This window comes from Passer montanus, unplaced genomic scaffold, assembly GCF_014805655.1.
Source record: "Passer montanus isolate IOZ18808 unplaced genomic scaffold, ASM1480565v1 scaffold17, whole genome shotgun sequence".
In the NCBI taxonomy this organism is placed as follows: domain Eukaryota; kingdom Metazoa; phylum Chordata; class Aves; order Passeriformes; family Passeridae; genus Passer; species Passer montanus.
This window is the reverse complement of record NW_024364270.1, coordinates 14,280,060-14,294,887: the sequence shown is the minus strand read 5'-3', so window position 1 is coordinate 14,294,887 and position 14,828 is coordinate 14,280,060. Positions and strand designations below refer to the sequence as shown.

Here is a 14,828-nt window from a genome sequence, read left to right as displayed (position 1 = left end):
TTCACCAGCCTGACAGAGCTCAAGAAGTGAATGAGTGAGAAGTCAACAATATTCTCAGGGATATGGTGTGACTCTTGGGGTGTCCTGCTCAGGGCCAGCAGTTGGACTCGAGGGTCTTGATCCCTTGGGTCCCTTCCAACTCAGCTTACTCTATGATTCTCTGTTTTAATGAAATGAAGTCCCCTTCAGCAGGGATGCAGCAGTGCTCACACAGCTGTTACCTGCAAATTGGAAATGCCCACTGCCGTGATAACTCCGAACATCACAAGGAACATGCCTCCAATCACAGGGATGGGAATGCTGGCAAGGATGGCCCCAACCTTCCCGAAGATGCCGCTCAGGAGCATGGCACAGGCACCAGCAATGATCACCATTCGGCTCCCTACCTGGGCAAGAGGAAGAGGAGGCAGTCACACACTGACCAGCAGGGGAAGGCGAGGGGGGCAGGCTCCAGTGCCAGCCTGTCAGGTAGGTGTTGCAGCTCTGGCCCTAGCACTGCCTGGCATGTTCAGGGACAGGTCTGGATACAGCTGCTGGTGAGCTGGGATGCTGACACTGAATGGGAAGCATCAGTATTTGTGCACCATAAATATTTATAATAAAAGGCACTCTGAAAGCATCACGACCTATTTACTCAGTTTTGTCCTCTCTCCTACTATCAACAGAACTTCAACAGTTTGCTATTAAACTGAAATAACTTTTTAAAAGTTAAATTAAGAGCACAGTAATACCCACTTGTTCTTGCTTTAGCCTAGAAATATCTTGGCATACACAGAAGCCTGGCATTGCAACCCTCCAGCCAGTTAACTGGACAATCTTTCCACCAGGGTTTGGATTGACATCCAGAAGTGGCTTTCAATGAGGTATCCCACAATGATCCCTCCATTCCCTGTCTTTCCACCAGGGTTTGGATTGACATCCAGAAGATCCCACAATGATCCCTCCATTCCCTAGAGACCAAGATTTCAGAGACCAGAGCTGGCTGGCTGCTCCATCCTAAGCTCTGGGATCTGATATATCCTTTCTATGGTCAAGAAATAAGAAGTGAGGAAGTCTTTTGCTCTGTACCTATCTGTCATCACCTATCTATTTTAAGTCTAAATATTTTAAGTCTTTCTTGATTGTGAAAGATAAATAAAAAAGATTTGGTGTGGAGTTTCAAAATAAAATCATGCATTGCCTTCAGGTGCTTCATTGCTTTTTATACTCTGGCTTAAAACCTTGGGACATTATTAGCATCTAAATGTTAATTAATAAAAGTCAACAGATCTATTTGTTCCAGGATTAGAACAAAGATTCAAAGTCTCACTTTGCTAAAATGTTGAATTACCATGTATATGGAGTTGGCCTTAAAGGCAAAAGACCTAATCCAGTGATGGCACTGTGACCATATTCTGCTAAAGCCACTAGTTTGGAGTTTGCTTCAATTATGTCAGGAGAACAATAAAATCAGTTCTCTTTCTTAAGGCTGGAGATACTGCAGGGTTCCCCCCAACATGTAGTGACTCTAAGGTCTCTTTAAAATCCTCCTTTTCTTGGAAAGGAGTTCTCAGTACTGGCATACTGGGCTTGATCAAGCAATTTAAATATTGGTGCCTGGTGCCATGTAAGATGAAAGGAGTTCTCAGTACTGGCATACTGGGCCTGATCTAGTGCCTGGTGCCGTGTAAGATTTTGCATTTTGGCAGCTTCTAGCAGCTTCTCCTTGCCTTATCTGTCAGCCCCTTTATGTATCTGAGATCTCCAAAGACCTCTCCGGTGGTGCTGGACATCTCTGTTTAAGAGAGGAAACAAGTCCCTTGTGTTTCCATTTGTTATGGAACAATGTGTTTCCCACATAAAAAAAGAAATTAAATCTGCCTTGTGCTCTCAGCACCTCCATCTGTCCCAGGCAGATGTTTACACTGATTTAAACTGACTGAGATGACACTCCATTTTCAGCTCTTTCAAGTGTGGACAGAGTGAGCAGAGGTGGGATCCAAGGAAATATCTCTCCTGAATCAGCAAAGATGGCATGTCCTCCTGGAGGATTTAGCATACATTGTGAGAATACATGTCCTATAATCTGGTAATTATGAGTTTGGGCAGCATCCTATACATACAATACATGCAGCAAACTACACATCAGGAAAGAACTGGCTCAGGTAGATGGTTAGTATGCACAGTGACAATGCACACGTGGTGATAGGCTGAACTGGACTCCATGCAGACATCCATGCAGCCCTTGGTGCTTGAGGCAGCCACCTCAGTCCAACACTAACACTGCAATGTGTGAAAAATGCTTGTGGTGAGTGAGGTTTGTAAAATCCAGTAAAATAAGCAATATTACAGAGTGGAAGCTGTAAGGAAGCTGCGTTTATTTACTGACTCACAGCTCTTCTGGCATGAATCATTGCTTATTTGGCAATGATTTGAAAATGTTGTCCAGTTAGCAGCTAGATATCTGTCAGCCTATCCTACGGTTGCAAGGCTTAGTGAAAATCTTTGATCTGATTGTCAAGCTTATCTCTGGAAATTTCTTTCCCTGATAAGTGCAATTAATATACTCAAGGGACTCACACACAAACCTTTGTAATCACATTTTACAACCCTGAAGAAAGAGTCTACCTTTCACACGATTGCCATCCTTGGGTTATAGAAGTTGTGGAATTTGAAGCCTTATTAATATTCACCCTTTCCCTTTCTCTCCTCTTCCTCTCTGCACCCGTAGAGGTTAGCTCAGATGCACCATAGTCTCTTCAGCCTTACCTAGGCCAGGTGTCTGAGTGAGGGCACTAATTCCCTGTGCAGGCCAGAGGCACAGAAAGGGAAGCACTGCCCACCTCTGCTAAGTCATTTGTAGTGCTGCTGAGCTGGTCACCAACGTGCCAAGGCACAATTTTCCCATGTTCTAAGTTACATATAAGTTATAAAACTTCCAGGAGGTGGCCTGAGATCACTCCCCCGGTCCAGCACAAAGCCATGTGCACGGCTCTCCTGCACACGCCCCCGCGGGGGAGCGCTGCGGGAGGCGGCGAGGCTCACCTTGGTGATGCCCAGGGCTCCCACATTCTCGCTGTAGGACGTGGTGCCGCTGCCCGTGCCCCAGGCCCCGGCCAGGAGGCAGCCGATGCCCTCCATGCCGATGCCGCGGCTGATGGCGTGCTTGGGCGGCGGCGGGGCCCCGCACAGGCGGGCACAGGCGTAGTAATCTCCCACGGACTCCAGCATGGAGGAAATCACCCCGGCTAGGATGCCAAAGACCCCGGCCAGGCTCACCGTTGGCATTCCCCACTGGCCTGCAAGTAAAGAGCTCGGTTTAGGTGGAATTTCAGGGTTTCATTTGCCCTGAAATCCGCCCTGGGGAAGGAAGAACAGCAGGAATGCCTGTGGGTGTTCGCCTGATTTTTTGACATTTCATCTCCTCCGGGTAGTCGTAGGTGGAGGTGCAAGCCGGAGTAGGCAGGATGGGGAAGGGGAGGCAGTGGTACCTGGGTAAGGCAGCCGAAACCAGGGAGCCTGTGACAGAACGTCCCCACGGCTGTCTGTCCGGGCCAGGTGGCCGTAGGCAGCGGGGGCCGCAGGGAGGACGCTGGTCACTGTCAGCACGTAGCAGAGCAGCCAGCTCAGGGACAGCCCCAGCAGCACCTGCCCATCACAAGCAGCAGTGGGGTCTGGTTAGGCCACGGCTGCGTCTGCAGCACGGCTGGCGTGGACAATGTGTCCCCGCCCGACCCTTTTCCCTGCACACGGAAGGGAGGCAAAGAGGAAGCAGAAGCTCCTCCTGGCCCTCTCTTCTTCTCTCCCTCCCTCCCTCCTTCCCTCCCAATAATTAGGGCCATGGGGAGCTTTTTCATGTCTGCCCCTCACCACACAGGCTCAGCTGGGAAGCACTCACTCATCTGGACACGAGTGGAAAGAGCCCAGGCAGCCTGGGGTGGGTGAGGCCAGTCCCTGACACAATTCCCTGGTATCCAGGATCCCCAACATACCGGGAAGATCTGGAAGAGGTAGATTGGAGAGGAGTGGAACTTCTTGCCTCTCTGGTAAGACGGCAGTGGCACAGCAACATGTTTCAAGTACTGAGAGAACAGAACTATGAAAAAAATAGTCCTAGAAGGAGGGGAAATGAGACCATAAACAAAGGGATGCCCAGCTGCCCACCTGTCCCCACAGAACTACCAAAGAACCCAAGACTCCAGAAGACCCATAAAAACAGTCTCTCAGCAGAAGAGGGTGGCTCCCCACTCCACCAAGCCAGACATGGAGCAAGCTTTCCACCATAATCTACTGAGAGCTCCGCATATTTGCAAATAACTCTTTTACCCTTATTGTTTCAAGACTGAAACCCCAGGCAGTGCATCCGTGAGTACAACACAGTTGCAGAAAGGTTACAAAATGCCTCATAAGTAAAAGAAAGACCTGAGACACATGCAAGGTTCACGTTCTGCCTGTGTAATTCAGATATACTAGAAATACAGGATTTATTCTTTCCTGATTTCTGGTTTATCTATTTTGCTCTTCAAGGGGCAAAAAGCTCCTGTAACACAGAGTAAAAGAAGATTGGGTTTGCCCGTGCAAATCTCCTGTGCTGTTTTGAAAGAAAAAACCATGGTGGTTCTGTGGGGCTGCACATGGTGCCCTCAGAGCCCTCCCAGCCAGCCAAGAAGAGCATGACTCTCTGTCTGTGAGCGCTGAGCGACGGAGGGGCCCCCCATAGCAGGGGTGTTCCCATGTGTCCCTGACAACACCCAGGGCTCGTGCTGAGGGAAGTAACTGCAGCTGCTCCTCTCCCATCCCTTGTGTAGAACACATCTGGGAACAGCAGCACATCTGGGTGCACTCACAGCCTGCCCCCCATGTGCCTTTTGCCCAGAGAGGCCAACCAGATGAAGGTGGAAGCTACCACATGTGGAGAGAGGGCAGGGGCTGGGCATCCCACCTCGACTGCTGAGCTGGTAGAAGACCATGGACGTTTCCTGGGTTAGCCAGGCCTCTGAAGGGCTCCTCATTATTTTACAACAAATCTAAATTTTATGCAGGGAGTGAATTAATCTGGATAGGATTTGGTGAGAAATCAATTGCACCAGCTGAAGTGCACTGACTTCACTGGAAAGCCGGTAGTTTTCTCCACATAAAAGGTGACAAACTGTAGGTGCAATAGTCAGGGACAGGCAGAATTCCAACAGTGCAAAGAAAACTCTGTCCTCACTTCTCTGCAAAGACACTCCATGACATCACAATTCAAAGCACTGGATGACTGGAGGAAGAAAGTCTGAGGAGGAACTGGTTTACATTTGTGGTTTCTAATGCTACAGAGTCCAGACAGACTTCGTAAGAGCACACTTTGTCCATTTGCATAAACAAAGGTGCTCAGCAGCCTTACGACTCTGGAGAGAACAATTCCTCCTACTCATGTGAAGACAATACATAAAGCACCAGCTACTTCAACATAGAATACCTGAATGCTCAACTTGGTCATTTTAGGAATGTCTTTTAAACTTAAATAATGGGTGTCTAAGACAGTGGCGTAGACAACAGCTGATGGAGACTGCACACACATGGGGAAGGCTTGTATCTCTACTGACCTATGAACTTTGTATTTTTACAAAAATCAGTGGTTTTTAAACTCATTTTTGGGTTTTGCTTTGTTGCTGAGGGCTTAGCCTCCTGGGAGTTGGAGGAGAATGACTATGTCACATGGCTGCCTTGCACAAGCCTGTCACATGTTAGTGCTTAACAAATAAACCTTGAACCCAGGGGAACTCTGCTATGGACTGTGATGTTTGGTTTCATATTAGAGGCAGGTGGTTTGTGTACTCTCATCTTTCCCGCAGAGATGTGAGACTTACAGGAATGCTATGCCCCAGTGCTGCCCAGCCATATCTCCAGCCGACTCAAACAGAGGTAGTGCAACCAAGGTGATAGTGGGGGCAATTGTCAGGGGGCCGATGAACCTCATCAGAAATCCAATCAGGCCAGAAAATCCAACGAAGATTTGAAAACAAGAAGTTACAATGATAGTTCCTTGCACCTGGAAAAACGGAGGATGAAAACAGAGGTTGGAAGGAGCCCCAGCTGTTGAGCCCTTTCTTCATGTCAGTGCAAATCCAGCAGGAGAGCCAGGCTCAGTCTCTAGTGACAGACTGGCATGGAGGCCTCCTGCTAACAACAGTAAAACCTGGCTGAGAATTACATGTGGGAAGCACCACCAAAGCAGCAGCACAGCAACTCCCACCATGGCTGATAGGATTTAGTCCTCACCAGGGCTAATTTTGTTCCAGAGATCACCTCCTCCCTGTCCCCTTGGGCCACTCAAGCATGCATCACCTGCCCTGCACTCTCCTGCCTGCTCCCCCAAGACAGGGGAAAAGCTCTTTCCCCAAAAACAGGGGGAAAGCAGGGCCATGGTATCCACTGATCTTCCTTTTGGGAAGGGCTTGGGTCTCTTCAGCACACTGCTGAAGCAAGTGACTCGTCACAGCCTCTTTTTTTTTCCTGAGTATCAGTTTCACTCTGGGAACACATTTATCACCCTGAACTTCCCAGTGTTGGACAATCACTGCCAAGGAGCCAGCAATTACATTCTGAAATGCTGCTCACCTCAGTGTCAGCTTCAGGCAGGGGCAGGGCTGCTCTCTGCCTTCTCAGATCTGGTGACAAGCTGGAACCTCTGTGGTGCTGAGCACCTTCCTTTCCCCACCTCCAAAGGGGAGAGAAACACGGGCTGGGTGAATGACCCAGGCTGAAACGAGATGTCAGCAGTGCCCTTGTGATAGATTTATGTATATCAGCAGAGAGCAACCTGTGCTGCACAGCAAACCCCTGGTGAGCTTTCAAAAATTCCCAAGAGGTTTGGAAAACACACCAACAAATGGATCCACAGAGGCAAATTTAGTCACTTGCTCTGATAAAGGCAATTGATGTAGAATAAGGCAATGAAACTCCTGACCTTTTCTCCTCCCTTCTGATTACCCAAGAATGCCACCAACAAATGGATCCACAGAGGCAAATTTAGTCACTTGCTCTGATAAAGGCAATTGATGTAGAATAAGGCAATTAAACTGCTCCCTTCTGATTACTCAAGAATGTCCTTTTCCTTAATATTTACAGTAGGTTTTGCCTTGCATTTTTTACTAGGTTTCCTGTGCTTAGACAAGGTTCTTTCCTTGAAAATATTTTCCCTCCCTTTCTTCTTCTAGGCTAACCATGCTTTATAGAGAAGGGATCTGACTGGACCAGTGGAGACTTTGCTGGGACCATAAATCACTTGAGGAGGTCTGCATGTCCCCTGTTCAGCAGCAGTGAAGCACCTACTTTTTTGAGAGAATAGATGTTTAGAAAGCTGTAACAGCTTGAGGGCCAAGGTTCATTGGGAATAGAAGTTTCTCCAGCTGTGGTGGCCATGATATGGTCAGGGACTTTACTGAAAGCAAACAGCCCCAACACAGAGCAGGTGCTGCTGAAAATGCAACATACCTCTCGCATCCGTGTCTGCCAGACTTGGATGAATTCTGGTGAAGAGGCATTCACCAGGGTGGCGTTGTTTGTCCAGGCTGGGCACTTCCAGTTGGGGAGAGACAGCATTGCCAAGGTGGGGGTCAGGAATGTTAAAGTCCCTCCTTGAACAATAGGCAGCCTGGAAGGAAAGCAGAGGGGAAAAAATGACAAGTGAGAGTGCTAGAAACTCTGCTCTATAAGGGAGGAAAGAAAGGAAAGCAAAATAATTGTAAAAATCAGTCTGCCTATAGCCTCTGACAGTATCTTTTGAATTGTTGTGGCAGGTCATTGTCACTGACTATGGGGAGGAATTGCTGCCCACTGCATGCAAGAGCACTGACATGGGGTAAGAGCTGAGGTTCAAATGTCCCACCAATGGAGGGACACATCAGTGCTACAGTCAACCCTGCTACCCCATGTTAAGGAAGAAGTAGTGCTTCTAATGGCTGATGAGACCACAGACCTGCACAGAGTAGGAAAAATCTGGCGGAGGGAAGAAGACCAAGGAAGAAAGATGGTGAGATGCTGAAGAAAAGCTCAGTGTCAATCTTGCCAATATCCAGTTGCTTCCTCTCTCTCCTTTGGCTGCTTTGGTTTTCTTCACAATGTGCTCATGCACGCAAGGGCATGCACTAGCTACTCTCCATGTCACAACAATCCTCGGTCTGAGAGTGATAGAAAAGGTGACTTGGCTTTTAAGGTGCTCATGCACGCAAGGGCATGCACTAGCTACTCTCCATGTCACAATGATCCTGAGAGTGACAGAAAAGGTGACTTGGCTTTTAATACACTGGGTTTTAATGCCAATTCCTCTTCTGCATTTCCACTGAAACTAGAAAGGAAACCTGCATGGAGGGGTCTGTGGGCACTGACTGGATGAGACCTTGGTTCTCCCCCCACACCACATGTCTCCCGGCTTAGAGTATCTCTCCCTCTGGGAATCCCTCAGAGTAGCAAGGAGGTTATATTTCCAGAGCAGTTCAGCACTGGCTTCATGCAGAGATTTACAGAGCACAGCAATGCTCCTTTGAGCTGCACCAGCCTCTTTTTCTATGCATGAAGAAATGAAGACAGACACCTAAAAGGCCTGATTGGCTCCTCAAAACCCTCAATGCAGTGGGAGTATTTTTAACCATTCCTCTACTGTGCTTGAAAAATCCTAAGCTGCCTGAGGGTGGGGACAACATCCCTGAAACAGCCAAGGGAAATGTCCAAGGTGCCTCTGTTTCCTTCCTTTAGGAAGCACCCCTGGGAAAACCCCTACAGCAACCTTTCCTTGTGCCAGGAGCTCTCATGGCACCTGTTCAGAAAAGCCATGGGACAGCAATTCAGGTGACTGCTTTTGCAGGGCACAGCTTCCCTGAAACCGAGGAATTTCTAACATTCTTTAAACAAGAGATGGCGTAGATGTAACAGACCGTGTCTCTGTCACCTAAACCAAATATTTATACTAGTCATGCACAACTGAAGCACTGTCAAAGCTTTGAAATAATTTTGCTGGGCAAGGCACAAAAAACAAACCAAAAGAAACAGAGAAGGCCCAGGGCCATGACTTAGAGTCCAACAATAGATTTATAGTTCCTGTTGTGTTGGTCCCTAAGATATTTCACAGCCAGTGTTGCCATGGGTAGGCTCAGAGGAAAACAGGGTGCCAAGGTGATGCTCATGGGGTACACTGAACTCTTTCCTGTGAGGTTTGCAAGAGGGAAAGCTGCAGAAATAGGGACGGCAATACTGTGTGTTGATATTAAGTATATGATGTCCAAGCATTTACTAAGCAAGACTCACCATAAGGGCAAATGACCTGTGTCTGCCCTCAGGAGCCTCACAGTGTCTCCAGCAACTGTCTGGGACCCACTGCTGCTTTTTCATGCTGTGTAACATGACTGAGTTGCAGGTTGCAGTGGGTCAGCTTTTCCCTTGGCTATTGCTTCATGAATTTGCTCATGCTTTATTGTTGGGGTCAGCAACAAGGCAACTGCACCCTCAGCACGGCAAAAGCCATTCAAGTTTATCCCATGGGAACAACTCCTTACCACTTAATTTGATCTGTTGTACCTCAATTAGCTATTCATCCACGGGAGAGAAAGGCTGTCTGCTACTCTTTAATCCCCAGTTAACAGAGAGCAGGGGATATTACAGCTCTCAGAAATGCACCAAGGTGTTTGGAGGGTGCCTGGGAGAGCTCGGAATTGCACCAGCAGCGATGGTCATGCACTCCAGCCTGAATTTAGTTGGAAACACAGTTTCTCTGTTTTTTGTGGTCAAAGTGCTCCTCCTTCCTCCACTACTCCTGTAGCAATGCAGGAAAAGGGGAGCACACCTCAGGAAGTTTGTCTACAGACACTTCCTAAGACTAAGAGAGACAGAAAAGTTTCAGTAGTGAATGAAGCAGAAGGAGGAAAAACATTTTGAGCAGCTGGCAGTTGACAGTGATTAACCACAGTCCCTCAGATTCAGAAGGCAAAGAATGTATAACTTTTGTCTTTGAAGCAAAAAACACGGGTTCCCGCCATACTGGAGGAAAAAGCAGCCTGTGGAAAGAGAGAGACAGCCCAGAGTTATGACAAGGGGAATAGAAGAAATTTTTCAAGGTCAGCAAAGATACAGGATCTTTCTGGAAAGGGGGAGTACTTGCAGTACTCTCATTAAATACTTCTTTTTCTGGGTACTGAATGGCAACTCCATGATCATCTCACTGCTAGCTGCTCATCAGCAAAGGATTTACCTTTTATGCTACAAATCCCTGAGCATGGGAAGTGGCACAACCTAAGAGGATGTGCTGCTGAACTCTTCCCTGAGTCCCTAAGTGTGGCAGATGGACTTCATCTCTAGAGTTTCCTGTAGAATTTGTGCTCTCTTGACCCTGAGCCCAAATCAGAAGGCTCCTGCATCAGCTGGAAGATCCCTGGAGTAAGGAACAAGCAGGTACTTTTACTGCATGTTGCAATGCTCTATTATTTTGAGGACAGATTCCTTTTAAGCCCAGCAAAAAGTATAGGAAGTATCAGGAGATGCAAAATTCGGAACAGCAAGGTAAGCCTGCAAAGCTCTCAGCAGTTTCAGGGTGCTTTGCATGGACCCTGATGCCCAAGGGTAACAAATAACTGGTAAACTCTTCAACAGGGTGGTGGCCTAGCACACAGTAATTGCTCATGTTCTCAGCTCTTGCATTTAGCCTACCTTACTCCAAAGAGGACTTGCAGCAGGGTGCAAATTCCTGAGACAAAGATGATGGTGCTGATCAGGTGGCTCTGGGTCAGTGGGTCATGCTGGAGGCAAAGGCCTTTGGAGAGCATCAGCGGGACGGCTACAAGACCTCCTATGGCTGTCAAGAAGTGCTAGGAGCCACAGAGAAAGACTGGGTGAAGAAGGACACAGAACTGGCTCTGTGTTATTACCATGCTGTTGAGAGAACTCACAGATCTGTGCTTGGGCAATACTAACATTACCCATTCTCTCTCCTTCTTTTTAGGCAGCCTTAATGCTCTGTTAGGAGCTGTTGCAAAGCACCTACAGGAATTGCAATGCACCCACTGAGCTGTCTCCTCCTTTACATGTCCAAAGACCTTTTGCAGTGCTGTGGACTTCCCAGGCCACTGTCAGACATGACCAGTTTATCCCCAGCATCTGCACACAAAGCTGTTGGACATACTTTTCCAGGAAGCCGCAGACCTCCCAAGGTACATGGAGAGAGCAATCAGGCAAAGTGAATGCAAATATTTCAGTCCATCTTATTTGCACCACAAAGGATGACATAAAAAGTTGGCAAATTGGAGCTACACGGTTTTTGCCATTAGTAGCTTTTCTCACACAGCACAATTATGGATAACTATAGAAAGTGAGTGCCAAAGAATGGAAGAATTGGGCATTGTATTTGTCAGAAGAGGCACAGACATATTTCTGCAATGACCTGTTGTTAATGACTAAATCTGAAAACAATTTTTAAAACCTCTTTTTGTTTTCACTATTAACCTATGTTGTTCACTCTCACTTTGGAGCACAGCACTGCAGTGGCACTCAGAAACTGGTGGCACTCAGAAACACACTTTATTCATTACAGGCATGTTTTATTAAAATTATGATGCAGATGTGTTGGGTTGATACACTCTAAATTTCCCTTTAAGTAAACAAAGTACAAAATTCCACCAACCTCCAAGCACAGTCCATCATTATCTTAAGACTCTGAGGTCTCTTTTCCCACAGGCTGCCTACCCAGCATGGCATTGGTGGCACTGGGTCATTTAACACACCTGGGCACAGACACCAGCCAAAACAGATGTGGCCTGCTGCTGAGTTTTTGTTGCCATGGGAAGGCAGAAGTTCAGAAACCCCTTACACATTTGGCTGCCTTCAGCCAAGGTACCCAAAAGTTCTTATTTACTGTTTGACCCCAGCCCCAGGACACTGCCTGACCATTTGCACTTCCAAGAGTGTAATGTAGCTGTGGTCATGATAATAGTCAGTGCTAAGGATGTGAACTAAAGGACTTGAGCTCACTAAGATCCAGCCTCAGAGCTCCAGTCAAGCCCTGCGAAAGTAAAACACTCCCAAATTCAGGTTTCACCCCAGTTAACTGGCTGAACAGCCATGTAACTTTCACCTACTCCCAGCCTCCACCTGCTTCCCATCTCACCTGAATGCCCAGCAGGATGCACAGATACCAGGGAGGCACATCTGTGACACTGTAGCCAAGCTTGGTCCCACTGTGGCTAGAGCCTCCACCCTCCTCTGGGCCCCAGGCACCACGATCTGGTGAGGAATGGCAGTGGCTCCCATGTTTACCCTGGACAACAGGAGAGACACTTTGTTAGCCAAAGCCTGGCCTTGTAGATGTCCAGCAACCACCTCTCTTGCAGCCACGCTCCACGTCTGGAAGGAATACCCCCTGTGTAGCTTTCAACAATATATGATACTTAAAAAACCAAAACAAACAAGCAAACAAAAAACAACAAAGGAAGGGAAATTAAAACAGAGGCACAAAACATATATGGAAAATTTTTGTATGTGCTGGTGTGTCTAGGCCTGAAGAAACACTAGACGGTGTCTCAATCTCAAAGGGACATCCAGACAAAGTGAGTAAATATCATTAAAATCTAGTTAAGGATGAAGAAACTGCAACCAGAAGCAAGGAAGAGTGCGCAGTGGGCTTATCAGTGAAAGCTGCACTGTCCTCTGGTCTCTGTACCTCCTGACAATTCCACCCAAACAGTATTTTGTATAAAACATGCTAAAATACCTGGCTGCCGCTAATTACTGAGTAGAAGCACATTTTATATTTCATCTCCTGGGTCTTCTCTTTCAGACTCCTTATGCTCACCTTTACCAGTATTCTGCCTTGCTAAAGACACCTCCCTTTTGTCCTACTAGAAAACCCTGTTCCTCCAGAGGAGCTGGGTGAAATACAGGGACACCAGTAGATGGGAAATCCCAGCATCCATGCCAAAGGATCTGGCTGAAACTGCTACCCAGGGAGGCTCAGGTCTCCCTCCCAGGCAGCCAGAAGCCCGAGGGCTTCCCAGGGAGCTCTATGCCTTTCAATGTTTATTTATATAAAGATGCATTTTGCCAAGGAAAGCAAAGTAGTGCTTTGCTTCATTTGCCACAGCTTTTAAGGTGAGCAAATTCTCCTGGTTGTCCATGCCTCCTTCCAACCCACTCTGACCCCTGTGCACACACACACATAGGGTGGAAAGAGGCTGCCTGGGAAACCACAACATTTAGAGCCAGATGCAAAAGCTAATTAAGATCCCAAAGCATTTGTTTCATTGGCCTGTCTCCAACCAGCAAGTCCTCAGTATCCTGGCAGCAGAGGGCTTTTCTGGGCTGAGATGCCCTCCTCTATCAGGTAGGGACAGAAACCTGCTGTCTGGAGAAGCTTAATCAGTTTGTCTGCACCAAACTTTTTTGGTGGGGTTTTTTGGGTGATTTTTTTATCCTCCAAGTCCTGCAGAAGAAATCCCTTTTTTTGTTGGGGTTTTTTGGGGTTTTTGTTGTTGTTGTTTTGTTTTTGTTTTATCTTCCAAGTACTGCAGGAGCCTCAAGACACCAAAATACCCAACACAATAGCAAAGTGTCTGCAGTAGCACTCCTGGCCTGCCTACTGATGGAGACAAACAGGTAGTGCTGTGGTCAGGAACAGAGATGTAAAATTAATGTTGCATTCTGTTGTAAATTTTGCAGGTGTGGCAGATTATTACCAAAATCATTTGCCTGAAACCTCCAGGTTTGCATTCTCTTGGCTGAATCTCCAAAGTCCCATTTTAGGTCACGCAGTTGAAAACAGGCCATGTAATCCCTAAGACCCAGACCCTAATATTGTTATTGAACTGTTGTGTGAGGGGTGGGGAACTCAGGTTGTAAGGGTATAATTGAATTAATTATGAATTTCTTTGTTCAAGGTCCCTCCCCAGCAGCACTCAGCTTGAGCTGTTTCTACTACAGTACCACTCAAATAAATGACCTTAATCAACTTAAAGCCCAAGACTCTCCTCCAGGATTCCTACAATGGAGAAGCCTCTTTAACAAACACAGTGTATTTATCCAGCCTAGGCAAACTGTGAGCATAACAGACACTTCAAAATAGATAGGTGAAGGCAGACTTAATTCAAACTGGACTCAGGCATGAATTTCAAGAGCAAAAGTAGTTCCTTAATAACTCCCTGTGCAGACATTTTCATTTCAGAATAAGAGAGCCTGAGCCATGGATTAACAAATGTACAGCAAGGTACTTAAGACTGCCCATGCATGGAGTTATTTGGAGACAACTACTCCTGAATAACACCATGTGTAGACAAATGCTAAGCTAGGCAGACAGCAGTAAGCTCCTTTCTTTCCACTGCAATTTCCCCTGTATTAACCAGGAGGCATATTCCAGGAAGGCAGAGCCTGTGCCAGTAAGAGCCCCGCATGATCATCACATGAGAGCCTGACCCTCCCCAGGAGCTGGAGGGGAGTGAGCAGGGCTCATCAGGAAAAGGATGGAGTGGAGATATCAGGATGAGAAAGGAGCAGAGGCACTGGACTCAAACTGAAATGCAGGAGTTACCATCTTAAAATCTGAAAATATATTTTGCTGAGTGACCAAGCATTGCACAGGTTGCCTAGAGAGGTTGTGGATTTTCCATTCTTAGAGGTATTAAAAACTGTCAGAGTGACCAAGCACTGCACAGGTTGCCTAGAGAGGTTGTGGATTTTCCATGCTTAGAGATATTAAAAACTGTGTAGACACAGCCTGAGGCAGCTGGCTCTGGACAGCCCTGCTTGAGCAGGGCTTTGGAGAAGGTGATCTCCAGAGATGCATTCCAACCTCAGCCAGCCTGTGAGGCTGAGATGCTGGCAAGAGGACA

The 14,828-nt window shown here is 47.1% G+C and overlaps 1 protein-coding gene across 8 annotated transcripts in view; it reads right to left on the bottom strand.

Moving 5' to 3' along the window:
- LOC120499811 (solute carrier family 23 member 1-like) overlaps positions 1–14,828 on the bottom strand; it is a 31,878-nt gene that overhangs the window by 4,286 nt on the left and 12,764 nt on the right. For 4 of the 8 annotated variants that reach the window (XM_039703970.1, XM_039703967.1, XM_039703968.1 and 1 more), the window contains exons 2-9: positions 12,116–12,265; positions 10,663–10,820; positions 7,459–7,618; positions 5,832–6,013; positions 3,972–4,092; positions 3,471–3,627; positions 3,025–3,278; positions 222–386 (exon numbers count right to left, since the gene is read on the bottom strand). In XM_039703970.1, the coding sequence (XP_039559904.1) occupies positions 222–386; positions 3,025–3,278; positions 3,471–3,627; positions 3,972–4,092; positions 5,832–6,013; positions 7,459–7,618; positions 10,663–10,820; positions 12,116–12,265 (1,347 nt within the window). The remainder of the gene's footprint in view (positions 1–221; positions 387–3,024; positions 3,279–3,470; positions 3,628–3,971; positions 4,093–5,831; positions 6,014–7,458; positions 7,619–10,662; positions 10,821–12,115; positions 12,266–14,828) is intronic. The other 4 variants (XM_039703973.1, XM_039703971.1, XM_039703972.1 and 1 more) reach the window with 1 other exon arrangement.